The sequence below is a fragment of the Diadema setosum genome, chromosome 7, assembly GCF_964275005.1.
Source record: "Diadema setosum chromosome 7, eeDiaSeto1, whole genome shotgun sequence".
NCBI classification, from domain to species: domain Eukaryota; kingdom Metazoa; phylum Echinodermata; class Echinoidea; order Diadematoida; family Diadematidae; genus Diadema; species Diadema setosum.
The window spans coordinates 12,410,507-12,428,303 of record NC_092691.1 but is presented as its reverse complement, the minus strand read 5'-3'; the positions used below and the strand labels follow the sequence as shown (position 1 = coordinate 12,428,303).

General features: G+C 41.2%; 1 protein-coding gene across 1 annotated transcript; it reads right to left on the bottom strand.

Moving 5' to 3' along the window:
• Window positions 1–7,035: 7,035 nt before the first annotated feature.
• Window positions 7,036–8,468, bottom strand: LOC140231059 (putative nuclease HARBI1). Its single transcript, XM_072311212.1, has 2 exons — window positions 8,188–8,468; window positions 7,036–7,570 (listed from the first exon to the last, which is right to left on the bottom strand). The coding sequence occupies exons 1-2, from the start codon at window positions 8,466–8,468 to the stop codon at window positions 7,036–7,038; spliced, it is 816 nt and encodes a 271-aa protein (XP_072167313.1).
• Between the last annotated feature and the right edge of the window lie 9,329 nt (window positions 8,469–17,797).

Here is a 17,797-nt window from a genome sequence, read left to right as displayed (position 1 = left end):
ACTGACAGCTATGATTGGTACTATTATCCCAATTGTCGGTTTACATAGAAGCGGATTGACACCTGTGAAGTGCAACTCGTTTCTCATTGTTTTTTTTTTCCACCAACATCATAATTAGTGTAGTTGATAAAATATGAAGAGTGTTTCTAAAACACGAATTTTCAGTTTACATCAATTCCAGACGCATGATTATAGAAAATATTTCCATGGATGGAAGTGCCGCTAAATTTTCGATTCACAGCAGAACTCGGCGTCACGAACAAGTCATCCGCAATGCATTCAATACAGAAGACGCGCGAGTATACTTGCATCCCACTATGAAAGCACGTACAATCCATTATTGTGCAAGGTAATGACTGTTTACGATACAATGTGGAATATTTTTGATATACTTGTGGAAAAATTGTGAATATATTATGAAATAAATCAAACTTTGTTAAACCTTCTGTGAGCGTTTTGTGAGTTTTGTGATGTCCATGCAGGGCTTCCATAATCATGAAAGATAAAGTCAAGTCCCCAGCGAGGGGACCTTTGGACCTGTTTAATTCCAAACCTATTCCTTTCGATAACTGAATTTAGTATCACTGGTTTGCAGAAAATATTTACAATCAATCAGCAAAGCTTTGTTTGAAGAAGGTGAAAAAAATTATGTTTCCTACTGACTATGGAAAGGCGAATTAAGCAATTTGATTGGTAGGAGAAAATAACTGATTTATTCCACAGGAGTCAAGGTGCCCGGGTTAGGCTCTCGAGGTCATCCCACGAGTCATACGGCTCACGAGACCGACATTAAAAATAGGTCCATGAGTCATACAGCCCACGAGTTATAACCCAGGAGCAATACAGCCCGTGAGTTCGACACTAGAAAAAAAAAAAAGCCTCACGAGACCGACGTTAAGCAAACAAAGCACGCTACAGAAAAGAGGCTGACAAGACCGACACTAGGCAAAGAAGGCCCACGAGACCGACAGGATGAATAGCGCCATCTATGAACCAATGAAGAGTGCATAAACGTATAGGGTGTCTCGATATTGGCGTAAGAAATGAGAAAGGGGAATTGCTGGGGTAATACTGCGTCAGTTGCCCTCCCTCACCTCCTGGAATTTTCAAGACCTTTATTTGTGTGTGCGTGTGTAAGTGTTTGTGCAAAAATTTATAGTATTCACTAAAAGTGTGCACTGAATCTTTCCACTTCAATTTCAAAAATGCAAAAGCACCGTCGTTTGCGCGTTAACTCCTCGATCTTTTTATGTATTCTTGCTCCCCCAAAGTAAAGGAGAAAAATAATTGTGTGCGGCCATGGTTAACAGTTTAGTGGGATCTTCGAAGAAAATGTGAGTGATATTGAAATCGAGATGATGTAATCGAAATTATGTAACATGCCTCATTACAATAATTCTTTGGTGTTCTAGCTTACGACAGTTTTTCATGAAATAAAAATTGTATCTTCGACATCCATTTTTGTCCTTTTTCTTTTAAGGAGGTAGAAGAATTTATCCCCCGGAGCCGTCCTGTCCGTTCCTGCAAAACATGCAAACACTCAGGAAAAAAAGTCCATCAAGGTTTATGAATCAGGAAAAGAAGATGCATCCATGAAAATATTTTGAGGAGAATAAACACACGCCTCTTAATAGGCTACGGTCACAACTTAGACCCCGTTTACAGTGTAGGACCGGGCCGAGCCCGGCCTCAATTGCGGTACTCAGCCCCGAAATTTTGTTCGTTTACAGTGCCGGACTCGGCCCGGGCTTTTAATTCAAACCTTTCAATATTTTGTCGTAGTGGCGCTCTGCTTGTAAACAAACGACTATTATTGGGAGCGCGCCGGTCGCAATTTGATACCGCATTTGGCCCAGTTTGCGTTTACAGTGAGAAAAGGTCGAGGCCGAGACTACCTCCAGAGCTTGGCCAAATGCGCGGTCGATTTTGGTACCGCATTTGGCCTTATGCGCGTTTACAGTGAAATAAAGGCCGGGCTCGGACGAGCCCGGCCTTTTCACTCACTGTAAGGCTACGGTCACAACCCCCAAAATCAGCCTGTTCGGCGACCGCTCGGCGAGTTTTTAGCCAATTTCGGTCGGTCGCCGACCGGTGACCGACCAGGCACTGCTGATTTTCAGGGCATCGGTCGGTCGCCGCTGAAGTTTTAGCGCGGAGTTAAAATTTCAGTGGTGACCGCTCGATTTCTACTCGCCGTCCAAAATACGCTCGGTGCCTGGGCTGCCACCGCCCAGGCACCGACCTAATCGAGCGGTCACCGATCTAATCGAGCGGTCGCCGTTGAGCGGTTTAGGTAAAAAAAAAAATGAAGCCCCAACAGAATCAGTTGCCGAGCAGTGGCCGCTCGTTTACCGATGGGAGATCGGTCGGTCACCGGTTGGTCACCGGTCGGCGAGTTAAAAACTGACCGGCATCCGGGCGGCGACTGCTTGATTTACAGCGGCGTTCCCCAGGGCATATATAAAGAGCTGCCCAGCATCCGCCAAGAGAAAACAGTCAGATTTCTGAACGAAGTCATCAACTCAGCCTGTTTTTCCCAACAGTTTTCATTCACAAGAAAATGCCAAAAGCGCAAAGGAAAAGCACTTCAAAGCGACAAGAAGGGGAGGAGGAACCGGGGCAGTCTGGAACAGGTATGGAGAGAGAAAGAGGCAAGACGACCATCACCAGGGTCTATCCCCGGAGGAAGAAGCAGGAAACTGTGGCTCTAATTATCTACTCATCAGAAGAGGAGTCGGTCACGTCGGCTGGAGACATGGAGGACAAGGAGGGTAAGGATAGCAACTGTGGGACAAATGAGGACCTGCCCCCCATCCAACAATCACTGAACTCCAGCAAACGGTTCACAGAGGAGCAGGAAGAGCAAATAGCACAGTTTTTTGAGGACAATACATTGTTCTATAACATGGGAAACAATGACTACAAAAACAAGGCCAAGAGAAGACATCTGTTGGGGGAGCTGGCTAAATCTCTTTGGTTTGAAGGTAAGATTTAAACACCTTTTCAACTTTTCTTTGCCTTTTTTTTTTTGACGGGTATACCGCACCTTTTGGTCATGTACATTATCATCTATACGATGTATATATTTTTCAAGGTTTCATTTCATTCTCCATACAGCCGAGATTGCCGACAAGCTATACAAGCATTTTCGAAACATCAGGACTGACTACCAGAAGCTCAGTGAGAGGGAGGCTAAGGGCAAGTGCGATTCTGGTGCCTTCAAACCCTTCACCCCTCTCCAACTGTGGAAGCTGAAGAGATACGCGTTCCTCCAGCCGTTTTACCGTGGCAACATGAAGCTGACTTCTTCTAAGGTCCTGGGTTCGGTAAGCATTTTCAAGGATTGATCATTCGCCATACCTTATCTTTTTTTTTGCTTTTTCCGTCTTGCCGTGCAATCTTAGATAGATAGAGAGAGAGAGAGATAGATAGATATAGATTTATTTCATCAAAAGGAAAGTACATAGCAGCCATGAGGCTGAATTACGTGTTTTTGTTGAAAATGTGCACACAATACAATACAACACAATACAATAATTATTCACATAAAACAAATAAAAACTGAAACTCATTGCATGTACTACAAATACAATTTCTCTTTCAAAATAAAATTTACACATTAGTAATTACAACTGAAAATTAAATCAACTGATTCAGAATATAAAGGAGCACAAAAACCCACAGTTGTATGTGCATATATACATAATATACATCATCTGGTAATCATGATAATAACATACAACATTTCCGATCAAATGCAAAAAAAAAAAAGCTTTATGAATTAACAATATATTCATGTAAGTTTTGCTGAAAAAAAAAGTTTTGCACGTCAAGGAAAACGAAATACTAATTCTTGAAACTGCTTTAAAAAATAAAAAATAAGGCGGAGTCCGTAAAGTCAGACAGCAGTTTGTAAAATCTTCACCAAAGGAGAAAACAAAAAACAAAATAGGAGAAATTTCCTGCCATCATGGCACCACATCGTCCACCAATGACAAAAGACAAAGAACTGACACAAGACAAAGCCCATCGACACACTACAGTGTTGCCTTTTGGTTATGCAATCATTTTGCTGTATTTAAAGTGTATATTTATAATTATTTTGAGCCAGTTCTTGCATGTATATTATGCTTCATGTTCAGCAGCCAGAGACTTCAGATGACCAGACCTCAGACGTGGATACTTTGACCAGGCAGCATGACAGTGACTCGGCGCCCCCCTCCCCCAAGATGAAGCCATCCAAGAAGGCCAAGAAGGCCCCTGAGAAAGACAGGAACTTGACAGAAGTTCTTGTAAACCTAGTGACAGAGAGTAAGCAAGAACTAAAGGAATCCCAGGCTGCTGTATCTCAGGTGTGTACTTTGTGCAATATTTATTGCTCTCCAAAATAGTTTTGCATGCATACTACTATAGAGCTATTGTTACTTGTTTTTCATCACGTCTCATTACAAGACATTATTATGTGTATGTTGTTGTTGTTTCTTTGTGTGTGTGTGTGTGTGTGTGTGTGTGATTTAGGCAAGCTCCGCATCCCGACCAACGATCCCCGCCATAAACGAACGAGACGCATGGACGCAGTGGATGGCTAGCGTCCACCAAAACATCCCCAGACAAGTGTGGCAACAGTACCAGGCTGAAGCTTTTGCGCTGATCATAAAAGATATGGCGCCTTCTCCCGCACCTGCTCAGCAACAACAGCCTCACCAGGTCTACGTGCAGCAGTCCCAGCCCCAGAACTACACACCTCGGCAGTCCGTCCATCAGCAGTTCTACCCTGTGCAACAGCCACAGCAACAACAGTTCTACCCCCATGCACACCAGCCCGTCCCGCGGCCAGCAGCAGCGGCCAGTAAGTAAACTTCTACGTACCAAATCTGACACACAATTCCTGTTGTCATTTGTTAACTTTTCAATTTTGTTTTTCGTATTGCCAGATCTTTACTTCCACCCCTTTTCTCTCTGTTTGTTACAGACTCTACACCGTGTTCACTCGGCCCCTTCCGGCACGTGGCAGGATACTACGTCGAATGAGATCCTTCCGGGGGACATGGTCACCCTCCAAAGAGGTTCCACCTCCTCCCCGATGTCGTTGAACTTCAGCGGCATGGCTGGTGGCGGTCTTTCAGATCTCCTGGATAACAGCAGACAACAAATAGGAGACTACCAGACCATCATTATCATCGAGCAACTCAACACACCAAAGACCACGAAGCCCGAGGCGCAGGAGGACAGAGCTCTTAACTCCACTTCTGAGTAGCGAATATGGAACCTGTAACCCGTTTTGTAGTCAGATGGACTCTACAGTGTGTGAAAAAAAATCTTACTTTAGGGGTTTACTGCAGTATATTTTGATTTTCATAATTTTCAACCATGAAGAGTGCAATATTGGTTGTGAGGTAAGGAATACTCCTCTTCTTTCCTTCGGTGGTAACTAGTTGACTATGCCATGTATTACATAATTATGCCCTCCATAGTTCACCTTTTTGTACTGTAGTTTGGGACATTTCTTCTAATAAAGTCAGGTGGACTGTGGTTTGTATTTATTTTTGTAAGAAGTGTTGACTTTACTTTACATTTTTCTTCAGTCACATGGACTGTACTTTATGTTTGTTTGTTCAATAAGATGGACTTGTACTCCATGGTAATACTGCAGTAGTATTTTGTGGTCTTGTTTTGGCAGTCATATGGAACGTTTCCAAGCGATGGCATGATGTTTAAGATGAACAATAAACGTCTGGGCTGTTATGTTCACTAAGCATATGGTACGTGGAGTTATTCATTTGCTTGTGTTTTAGAAAAATCCGCAATAAATGGAAACAAAATATGCATAATGGCACCATTTAATTTCATTTCTTTTATTTATTCTCATTCAAACGAAAACACAGGTGTAGAAAACGTAACGTTAAAGAACAAAACATATCTTACAGATAAAATGACATGCACATTGTGAATATGTCAAAATACACACAATATGTTACGGTGTAGATGCACAATGTTTCAGAAAATAATTGAAAATATGGGAAAGTTAAAGAGTACGACTTGTAATATACGTTCCCTTCAAAGCAGCATTAAACAGAAAATGTTGGCTCCAGAGATACGTATACTGTACACATATCAACAAAACATCGGACATGAGTTAAAGACAACAGCCCTTAAAAAGGCCATGTTGTATAAGAATAAATAGGAAATAAAAAATCGCACATAAAGTAAGAAAAGACAGATATTTGAAATATTTTAGTCTTGAAGGAATTAAATACTTGTTTTTCTCACCATTGGTTTCTACTTCCCTCCTATTTGATTTCCCGTTACTTTCAATTTGTAACATAATTTTTTTTTTCTCTCTCTCTTTCGATTTTTGTTTTTACTGTGGATGAAAGTCTGTTTTGAAAAAATATAAGTCATAGAGAAATTCCTCTGTGAATATAACTTAATACTTTCAGACTTCATTCACTTGACACATCATTATGTTTTTCTCACCCGACAAATTATACAATACAATACAGAAATTCATCACACACTCACAAAGTGATATGATAACACGTTTGATGATAATGATTGGCCTAATAGTTTATCATCACAAAAGTCTACTTAAATCCAAGAATTCGAAGTTGCCAAGGAACACTTCCTGCATCAGAGTTGAAATACGCCTTGAAGGTTGAGCGTAGGGCTTGGCCGGCTGCGTTTACGCGTGGTACACGGGCTTGGTCCTCCACTTCCCTCATGACAGCATCTGTCCTTCAGGCCCCAGGCACCAGCTGGTTCTGATCATCTTCTTCGTCAGCTTCACATGGAGCAAGACCGTAACGGGCTTTCAGGAGATTGTGCAATGTAAGGCAGGCATTACTGATGGTCGTGGCTCGGTCGGGATCTACGTCCAGCGTTGTCAGCAGGCAACGGAAGCGCTTAGCCATGATGCCAAAAAGGTTCTCCACCACTCTCCTGGCCCTAGACGTCCTGTAGTTGCACACCATCTCCTCACGGTTGAGATAACGATGGGAGAAAGGCTTGAGCATGTACTCCCGAAGGGGAAACGCATCATCCCCCAGAAGAAAATACCCTGTATCCGTCGTCGTTGGGCAGGGGCTCGGGAGGCGGGAAGCCAATGGCACCACTAGTCAGAGAGCGGAGGAGCCCGGACCTGTTGAAAATACCGCAGTCGGACTGGGAACCAGGTGAACCGACGTCAGCCCAGAGAGCATTGTATTCCCTGTCGGAGAGTACCAGCATGACAATGCTGTAATAGCCCTTGTAGTTGTAGTATATACTACCACTATGGGCTGGCTTTCGGATGGCCACGTGCTTACCATCAAGCGCTCCGCAGGCATGGGGAAAGTTCCAGCGATCCTGGAAGACCTTGGCCTTGCGCCGCCACTCATCAGGGGTGGATTGGGTATCGAAAACTTCCTGCCTGTATTCTTCAACAATGGCCTGGCACACCTCGGGGATGAAAATAGAGATTGTATTGTGTGCCACCCGAAAGCTGAACCCTAGAGACCGAAAAGAGTTACCGGTGGCTAGGAAGCGCAGGGTGATTGCGAGCTTCAGGCCAGGCTGCAATGGAGCTCTGCCTCTACAAAAAGAGAAACAAAATGTGAAATGATAATAAGAAAAGGCACGTTTCACTCACGATCCACCAGTATTAATAAACACATTGATATGATATGGAATTTAATAGACACCAAGACTGACGAATTGAATTCCAAGGGCGCAACTTTTTTTTTCTTTAAGTACATTGTATGTTTGTACCAGGGAAAAGAATAAAGTGAAATAGGACTATAAATACATGATAATAATAACAGTTGTCAAGTATTGTAGGTCAGGTTCAGCAATATCTCTTGAGATTATGTTATAATACTTTTAGCAAAACTGATTTCTTTATCAGTTGAGTGAGTAAATACGGTAAAAAAAAAAGACGTGACAAATGTTGCCCCCGAACCTCTGTGTAAAATCTAGTGATACCTGTGTACTCTTTCATCTCTCACGTAAGCAAGGCTCGAGAGATAAATTTCATGGATTTAAATTATCTGCAGCGTAACATATTACTTAAGAATTCAGCTATTAATAATGCAGAAAAAGGTGATACGATTAAACAATATGACTTATCTAATTATTTAACTTTAAAGCTACATTTCATGATATTATCCGGAAACATGTTTCATTTGAACTTGAAATTCCTAAACTACTTACTTTGCACTCTTCTCAATCCGTGGACCAACTTGCCGTACCAGCTCGAAGAAAAGATCTGGCTCTACCCGCAGGAAGGACTTGAGGTCTGCAGGATTTTCTTTTCTGAGCTCCTCCATGAGCTGCTCGTACTGGCCATAAATTGGTCTCCGGGCAATCCACGGCCTCACCCACCATCTTCTCCTTCTTCTCCTTCGCAGGAACTCCTCACGTCTTTCTTCATCTGTCACCAGGGCGGCGAGAGCTGCGAGCACAAGATTATAATAGTAACGGGCGTGCGCCATCCTCTCCCTCAGCCGAGCAAGGTGCTGGACTTGTGGATCTCGTTGTTGAAGCAGTCACCGAGCGATGCCCCATCGGCAACTGGACGATCTCCCACCGGCCACCGGCCGATTTTACGAAATTGTTCGGCGACCGACGGGTGATAGATGGGTCATCTACCGTTGTCCCGTAGACGTACCGGCGGCCGCCCGCCGGTCTCTGCCGGAAATTTCTCACGAGCTATAACCTCTGCTTATTCATGTAGGACCTACCTATGTGATTTGTGATGTGATAATTATTCAATTGATTAATTAGTTAAGATAAAACTCGAGGCAAAAGATTTAAGAGTTAAACTACCAACTACCAAACTTCAGCTACGTATGTGAAACCACAGATAACTAGAAATTAGGAAATCAATCAAAAGGGAGGAAAACCCAAGATGGAACAAAAATTAGAATACATTAGAATTTTCCAAAATATCTTTGTTTGCTTCTATTATTTTACACTATTTTTCTATTCCTATTTAATTTCATATTTTCATTTCCCCATCTCTTGCTATTCATTACTTTTTCATTCAATAGGCAGTTAATAAAATAATGATAAGATAACCAAAGCATAATTATATAACTAAGTCTACAATTATCAACACACACTGTTTCATCTCAATTGCCCCATAGTGGTTGTCCCTGTCTTCCACGTCCCTCATGTTGGTTGCCGAGATGTTGAGATGCTGAGATGTTGGTGGGGTTTCCTTGCCTCTATCCCTCCCCCTGCTTTATCCACATTGCCCTGAATTCGCTTACCCATCTAGTCCCTGGTTTCCTTCAGCTGAACCGTTCAGTGCTTCTGCATGTCATTTTCATCTTTATTATTTTTAGTCCCTAAATCGCTCGACGGCGACCACTCGATTAGGTCAATGCCTAGGCGGTTGCCGATAGGACACCAACCGTATTTTGGGAAGCGAGTGAAAACTGGTCTGTCGCCGCTGAAATTTTAACTCCGCATTAAAACCTCAGCGGTGACCGACCGACCGATGCCCTAAGAATCAGTGGTGCCTGGTCGGTCACTGGTCTATCACCGGTCGATGTCCGACCCAAATTGGCTAAAAACTCGCCGACCGGTCGCCGAGCAGGCTGATTGTGGGGGTTGTGACCGTAGCCAAATAGAGGAGGAGTCATCGCTGCGATGCATAAACATATGTATAGTTTTCATCAGTTGAGTTAGTTACAGTTAGTTAGTTAGTTACAGAGACGAATTGGTACTCTAAGACTTCTTAACAGTCGGCTAGGATATCTTATACTCAACTAGTGAAGTGAGGAAGAAAGGGGACAAATCTTACATCTTGCCCATTTGTTTAGTGTCGATCTCGTGGCCTGTATGACGAATGCATGGGCTGTATGACTTGTAGGCAACATAACTCGTGGTCTGTATGACTTGTGGGTGTCGGTCTCGTAACGTGAAGCCATTCTCCGTCCCAGCAGATCTAAAGGGGCCTTCGCATTGACTCAATCGGCTACGGCTACCTAGCTTTTCGCTGTCAGTGCTGTCAGCATGTTAGAGTCTTGGAAGAAGGCTAAATCAAATGTACCAAAGAAGGCAATGCTTTTGTATTATTTGTTTATTTATTTTTTTTCAAGGCTTGACTCGCTGGCATTGACCAACAGAGGGAGAACACACGCGGATCATTATGGTTTCTAGGACCTTTCAAAGTAAAAGAAAGGATAGAATAGCAACAACAGCAACAACAACAGCAGCAGCAGCAGCAGCGGCAGGAAACTGCAACATAAAGACGATAAACGTATACAAACGTCATTTAGTCAGCAACTGACCTTTAATAACGTAAAGAGTAATATAGATCCTCCAAATGATCTTGGAATCACCAGAAATGATCACAATAAAATAAAAACATATCGTGTGTTGTTCGTTCTTTTGTATTGTAATGCACTTTTGATTTTATTAGGGATAATGACTCTGATAACCTCGCAAAACATGAAGCTCTTTTTTTTTTTCTCCGTAAGTGCCCTGGTAATACGCAGATTAATATTCATTCCGCTCCAAAATGCAACCCGAATGATGCCTCTAGGAATAGCACTCAGACATTTATGAAAACTAGAATGACCATTGTATGCTTACTTGACAAACAAAGTTGATTGTCGTTTTTCCCAACATGCACCATTTTACCATTAATGCATTGCAATCTATAAATCCATCGTCTGCTAAAACAAGAGTCTCATTTGGGAATACATCATGGCGGGTCAGGGTCGTATAGAAATCTAACCTGGTTACCTTTCTGTAGTGGACAAGCACCATTTTCTCTCATCTCAAAATCTTACCATAACACTTACATTTTGGAAAATGTGTAGACATTTCGTAGGTGACTGTAAGCCCCTTTAAAGGGGAAATCCAGTCCAAATATGAGTTAGTCTGATAAGAAAGAGTAAAATATTTCGAGTTCAACCGTAGAATTTTGATTGAAATCGGGTGAAAAATAAGGAAGTTATGACATTTTGAAGTTTCGCTCATTTTTCAGGAAACAATTCTTGAACGGTCAATATGAATATACAAATGGCAAAGTGAGCATGTCATCCCCTCACAACTTGCCATATAGTTTGTACATATAATTTTGAAATTTCCAGTTTTTCATTCAAATGCAATTATGCCCAGTGCTCAAATCCTGATATATTTAACTGATCACTATTCTGAAGTTATTCAACCAGGAATAACATAATGTTTTAGACTTCAGTGACAGAAACATTGAAACATTTTCGTGTTTTTTTTTTTTTTGTACACGATCAATGTAAAATTGTGAGGCTATGACATGGTCATGGCAATCACCTCACTCATTTGCATATTCATTTCCACTGCATGTACAAGATCTGTTTTGCAGAAATAAGCAAAACTTCAAAATTTCATAACTTCCTTATTTTTCATCCGATTTCAGTCAAATTTTTACTATTCAAGTCGTCAGATTTTACTCCTTTTTATCAGACTAACTTATTTTTGGACTTTAGCACTCAGCATTTAAACGGCAAAACACACACACAAAAAAATCCTAACTGCCAGACTTTTTATTATTATTATTATTTTTTTTTTGGTCAGCTCTTCGGGTAATAACGATGAACTTTGACTCGTGATTTGGTTTCGCCGACTGCCGAGGCACTGTTTAACGCTATGGTAGCTTAATTACAGATATTGTCAAAATTATTTGACCGAGTTATTTAATGATTTTCAAACACGCGGGATTTATTAAACTCATGTCACGAGATCTATGAATGAATTGTATCACTTCGCAAACGAAACTTAAGGATGGTAGTTCTACAACGTATTATTTATAGGTGATGTTGATTGTGGCGTTCTTTGAACTTTTCATTTTTTTTTCCCCAGATTTAAAGAAAAAAAAAGTGCAAATACTTCCCCTAAATAAATCCATAAAAAAAGTTTGGATATCTGAGTTTGATCAATCATTTCTCATTTTTTCTTAGAAATAATTTATTTGTGGTTAGTACCACACAAAGATTATTTAATTCTCTTTAAAATGATACCATACTTGTTATGATTATCGTATACATGGAGGTGCAGTGCTTACAAATATGAGGTAAAGTCAGAATTTAAAAGCTGCAAAATGGCCCAATTTTTGACGTCCCTAATGGAGTTTCCTCGTTTTGAGTGAGTTCCCCATTGTTTCTTTGGTGTTCATTTACTGTAACATCAGCATTTTTATGGAGTGAAACATGTATGCGTTCAACCAAACAGATAAACACACACACACACACACACACACACACACAAACACAAACGATCATGACTCAGACCATTTTATCTCACAGAACCTCGCCACATTACCCACGACAAAGACCTAAAGAAGTGAAATGGCGTGGTCTTGATTTTATTGGAGTTTCATCTTTATTTCGTCTTTATTTTGTCGTTATTTTGTCTTTACCTTATCTTTACTTTGTCTTTATAATGTCAATGAACATGATCGGGGCTCAGTATCTTGTGGACGACCCAAGTGCTTGTACCACCGCCTGGCACCGTGTCCTCATGCTGTTGATTAGCTTCGTGATTCGCTGCTGAGGAATGGCGTTCCACTCGTCAACCAGTGACTGACGGAGTCCTGCCAATGTCGTTGTATTTGTGACCCTCTTCCCCACAGCTCAGCCAAGCTGATCCCAAAGATGTTCTATGGGGTTGAGATCGCGGCTGCACGCAGGCCAGTCCATTTCTAGTGATGCCCTCTCTCTCCAGAAAGTTGGGCACAAGTCTCTCTCTACTGTGGTCTTGCGTTGTCATCTTGTTGAAGCATCTCAGCTTCAATTAGCCCTAGTATGGCGCGGGCTTTTTGTGAACATTGCTTACACGCGGCATGATGTACAACCATGAAACTTGATGAGCTATCAAACTTGTCTGGCATGGCACCACTGAAAGCTTGAATGTGAAGTTAAGATGTCTAGTTGGGAACAAAAAAAAAATAACACAAACAAACATGTTCTCTATTTTACTCTTCACGACCATTCTCATTCATAAGGACCGTTCTTATTCATTTTGCAACTTTTCAATGCAGACCTTATCAGACACTTTTGAGTACAGCCCTTTACTTGATAGCATAATCATAATAAGTAGGATATCATCTTAAAGAAAATTTAATAACCTTTCCATTGATATTAAGCATGTATTGTATAGTGCTTACAAACTGGAGAAATTTACAACTGAAGTCAGATTTCCAAACTTTTTTGAGGAGTTTAGTTTCAACCCGCTTTATGTTGTATCTCAGTTCTTTTTCTTACAAATGTCTATATATATATATATATATAGGAACGTGTGCATAAAGTCAAAGAGTTGAAAGGTTGGTCCGTCGGGTATTAGAGCTTGGGTCTGCCTGAACCCCTATGACGTCTCCGTGGCCGAGCGGTTAAGGCGTTGGCGTTCCATGCCAAAGACCCGGGTTCGAGTCCCGGCGGAGACCAATTTTTCAACTCTTGCGCTTTTCCGAAAAGGAGGAACAGTAAGAGGAATAATAATGTCAAAGCTACGCACCGATTTTCTCCTTCCTTTCTCATATCTCACGTATATATATATATATATATATATATATATATATATATATATAATCTTTACTTTTATCTGTATTGGTAAACAAACACACACACAAAAGAACATGTTAAGATATATCCCAAGTCCATGGTCTTATCTATTCCTGACACACGATAGGTAATGACACACTTAATACCAATGGTGAACAAGTTATAAAATAGTAATATGTATAGGGCTGTGAGTTGGCTCAGACGGTAGCACGTCTGCCTCACGATCCTAAGGACCCGGGTTCAAACCGAGTCTGGACTGGGGAATGTTGTGTGTAAACATACCGTCTCCTCTAGCAAGAGACAAAATACTCTGTTCCTCGGATAGGACATAAAATGGAGGTCCCGTGTATGAGAGAGCCACAGCTCATGCACGTAAAAGATCCCGCTTCATTCATTCATCGCAAAGAGCAGGGTGTTTAACCCGGTGAAGTGGTCCCACCTCACATCCAACTGGACCCCATGGAAGACCAGCCTAGCATAGCTGAATATGGGCTATCCAGCCATCTTCTCAGATGGAAATGAACAAACAAGCAAACGCCAAATTTTGGTGATTGACAGAACTATCAGACAACAATCTAATTAATCAATCATGAGAATAATTATGATATATGAATGTATATAATCATATATACATACAGTGTGTTATATTTCTCATGATCACAGTCTGCTTGAACCATCAACATGTTGTTCAATCTGATCAATATTGTTTCTATTCAACAATTATCTGTCAGGAAACAAGTTTTACTTCAGATGGGTTTATGTAACGTAGTTTTTTCTGGTGGTCCGAAAGACATACAGAGAGAGAGAGAGAGAGGGGGGGGGGGGGAGGGAGATATCTCCTATTGCCCTATAAAGACTGACAGGATATGCGTCTCGTCGATTCTTTTAAATAGTCTGATTATTAGCACGGTCTCATTAAACTCCCCCCAGAGAAAAATATCACAAAAAAGAAACAGTTTCGCGAAATTAACAAGTCGTTCGATACACAAATTGTCCAATTAAAACTCGTCCCCTCTTATGTTTAAGAATTTTGCCGGGTTTTAGACGTTTTCTGAAAAGCCACAGTACTATAAAACTGTATATTCTAACTCTCTTCTTTTTCCATCCATGTTGTCTTATGTTTCTTAGATTTCTTCATTTTCTTCTTGTCTGTCTTTATTAACCTTAACAGGTCCACACGTCAACGCAATCGCTAGGAAGGCGATAGGTAATTATCGATCGATACTCGGGCGATTGTATCTATCGCACTAAACTAGAGTGAGGGGAGGTTTCATTACTTAACCAGCGTCTGAGATCGATGTGATGTGTATATATACACTTGATATATTTGCGGCAAACAGTTTATACGAGGTCGGCTTTTCGAGAAAGAAATACTTGCAAACAAAACAAAGGAAAATAAAGAAAATAAACATGATGCATAGCGAAATAAAGTCAGAGTGATCCTTGGAAGGGTGAAACAAGGAGATAGTTTAAAAAACCCGAAAATCATTGAGAGGTGAATGTTAGTCAAGCCGCACCAAGGAGGTGTAAACATGCAAGCTCCCTCTCTCTCCCTCCACCCCCCCCCCCCCCTCTCTCTCTCTCTGAGATGAGTGTATCTAGACCTGAATTGAACTTAAACCAAAAGCTTGAGGTCTAGAATCGGTGAATTGATACATCGACAGAAACCAAGTAGCCCATGCTTTTTTAGATACGTGTAACTACCATTTAGTTCTGCGTGACGACACTATATGATTCGCTATCATTAGCGCGGGCGTATGAATGTATGTATGTGCTTGTATCAGCCACACAAAAGTCATATCTGTAATAGTGGAATTTTGAAGAATACGGATTATCACATGTAAATGCGGCAGGTTGCTATCACATAAATGTGAACGAAAGCATTTTTTTTTTGCAAGGAACCGTAATGATTCAAATCAAAGCGCACGATATGATAAAGATTGGCATGTCACAATGATACTGATGATAATGATAACATTTATATGAATAACGATAATGATCTTAATGATAATAACGGCGATGAAATTAATGATTACAAGGAAATAACAGTATTGAATACAATGCTGATTACAGTAACAATCTTTCAATATCGAAATGATGAGTGCACATATTTTTTCCTTTGTCATTCTTTTAAAGATTTAAAGGGGATGGCTAGTAACTGATCAGTGGGAATCAGTGGGAATGCTGGGGGATGATTGTTCCAATTCTTGTGGGATTCATTTAAAAGTACATTATATATCTATTGTTGTGTGAAAATTATTTGCTTCAGATCGGTCTCATATTCAAGTAATGCGCAGTTTAATGCCCCGTCACTGTACAGGCATGCTAACCTGTCGATAAAACGCACAAAAACATGCATCAAATTGCACCATTTACAACATCAAAATGCAAAAAGTTCTTACCGTGGCAGGGGGACACCCCCCTCCCACACCCTCCCCCCCCCCCCCCTCGCTCACTCCGCTCACTCGGGCTCGGTCGCTTCGCTCCCTCGCAGACTAACCGCCCCCCCCCCCCCCCAAGATGAAATCCTGGCTACGCCGTTGCATGGGGAGACTATGGGCGGTGAGTTGGCTCAGTCGGCAGCGCGTCTGCCTCACGATCCTGAGGGCCCGGGTTCGAACCCGAGTCTGGACTGAGCGTTGTTGTGTGTACACATACCGTCCCCTCTAGCAAGAGGCAAAACACTCTGTCCCTCGGATAGGACATAAAATGGAGGCCTCGTGTATGAGAGAGTCACAACTCATGCACGTAAAAGATCCCGCTTCATTCATTCATCGCAAAGAGCAGGATGTTTAACCCGGTGAAGTGGTCTCACCTCACATCCAACTGGACCCCATGGAAGACCAGCCTAGCATAGCTGAATATGGGCTATCCAGCCATCTTCTCAGATGGAAAGGAACAAACAAACAAACAAACGCCAAATTTTGGTGATTGACAGAACTATCAGACAACAATCCTAATTAATCAATCATGAGAATATGATATATGAATGTATATAATCATATATACATACAGTATATATATTTTTTTGTCATTCTTTTGTCTTTCTTTTTGTCATTCTTTTAAAGATTTAAAGGGGATGGCTAGTAACTGATCAGTGGGAATCAGTGGGAATGCTGGGGGATGATTGTTCCAATTCTTGTGGGATTCATTTAAAAGTACATTATATATCTATTGTTGTGTGAAAATTATTTGCTTCAGATCGGTCTCATATTCAAGGAATGTGCAGTTTAATGCCCCGTCACTGTACAGGCATGCTAATCTGGGAAACATTAAACTGCGCATTACTTTAATATGAGACCATTCTGAAGCAAACAATTTTCACACAACAATAGATATACAATGTACTCTTCAATGAATCCCACAAGGATTGGAACAATCATCCCCCAGCATTCCCACTGATTCCCACTGATCAGTTACTAGCCATCCCCTTAGATTGTATCACACTATTGCGGCAATAAGCTACTTGACAAAAAACTTATCAAAAGAACAAGAGAAACCGTAGCTTATTTTCAAAGATGAAGCTGGATTTAATTGAATCAATGATGTGCTTGCAATATGTGAAAATTGTTCATTGATTAACACGACCCTTGTTTTCTTAATTGAAATCCCATGTGAAACCCAACGCTGACTCACAGGCTGATAGCACAGAGAACCAGGTTCAATTTGATATAAACAGTTTTGCAGTAGAGAAAGACTGCAGCTTTTTCAAGAGAAGACAATTACTTAAAGTAATTATCGAAGATCGACCTGCTTCGTTGTGCTAATATTCTAATTTAGTAATAATTATAACATTTGAAGGGGGATGGATGTGGTTCAGGAATTAGCTAAGAAAGAGGTGTAAACCTCACAGTGTCGACTGCATTCGCCATATATTTCGCGAGTCTAAATTTTCGCGAATCGGGAATTCCCGACGATTTCGCGAGTGGTTGAATTCGCGATCGTGGAGTCCTGTACCGAACGGAGAAATGCACACGCGTACATCACATCCACATCGGGAGCAGAGTTAATATTTTCGCGTGTCTTTAATTTCGCGAATAGCACCTGACTCGCGAAATTCGCGAAAATAAAAACCTCGCGAAATTATGCAGGAAGAGAAAGGTGAGGGATGCTATTGGTAGGAAGGAGAAGGGCAGAGAAATACATGAATAATGATTTGGAGAGACAAAAAAAAAAAGATAGAGGTAGGCGAAAAAGAAGAAACAAGAAGTGGAAAGGGGTGAGAAGAACAAAAGCAAATGAGGAGAAAAAGTGTAAAGAAGGAGAAGACT

What these genes read in the sequence shown, in the direction of transcription:
- LOC140231059 (XM_072311212.1), bottom strand. Translation starts at nt 8,468, where the DNA reads ATGGCGCACGCCCGTTACTATTATAATCTTGTGCTCGCAGCTCTCGCC. An exon ending in CGGATTGAGAAGAGTGCAAA is followed by an intron (nt 7,571 to 8,187) that starts GTAAGTAGTTTA and finishes CTCTTTTTGTAG; the next exon opens with AGGCAGAGCTCCATTGCAGC.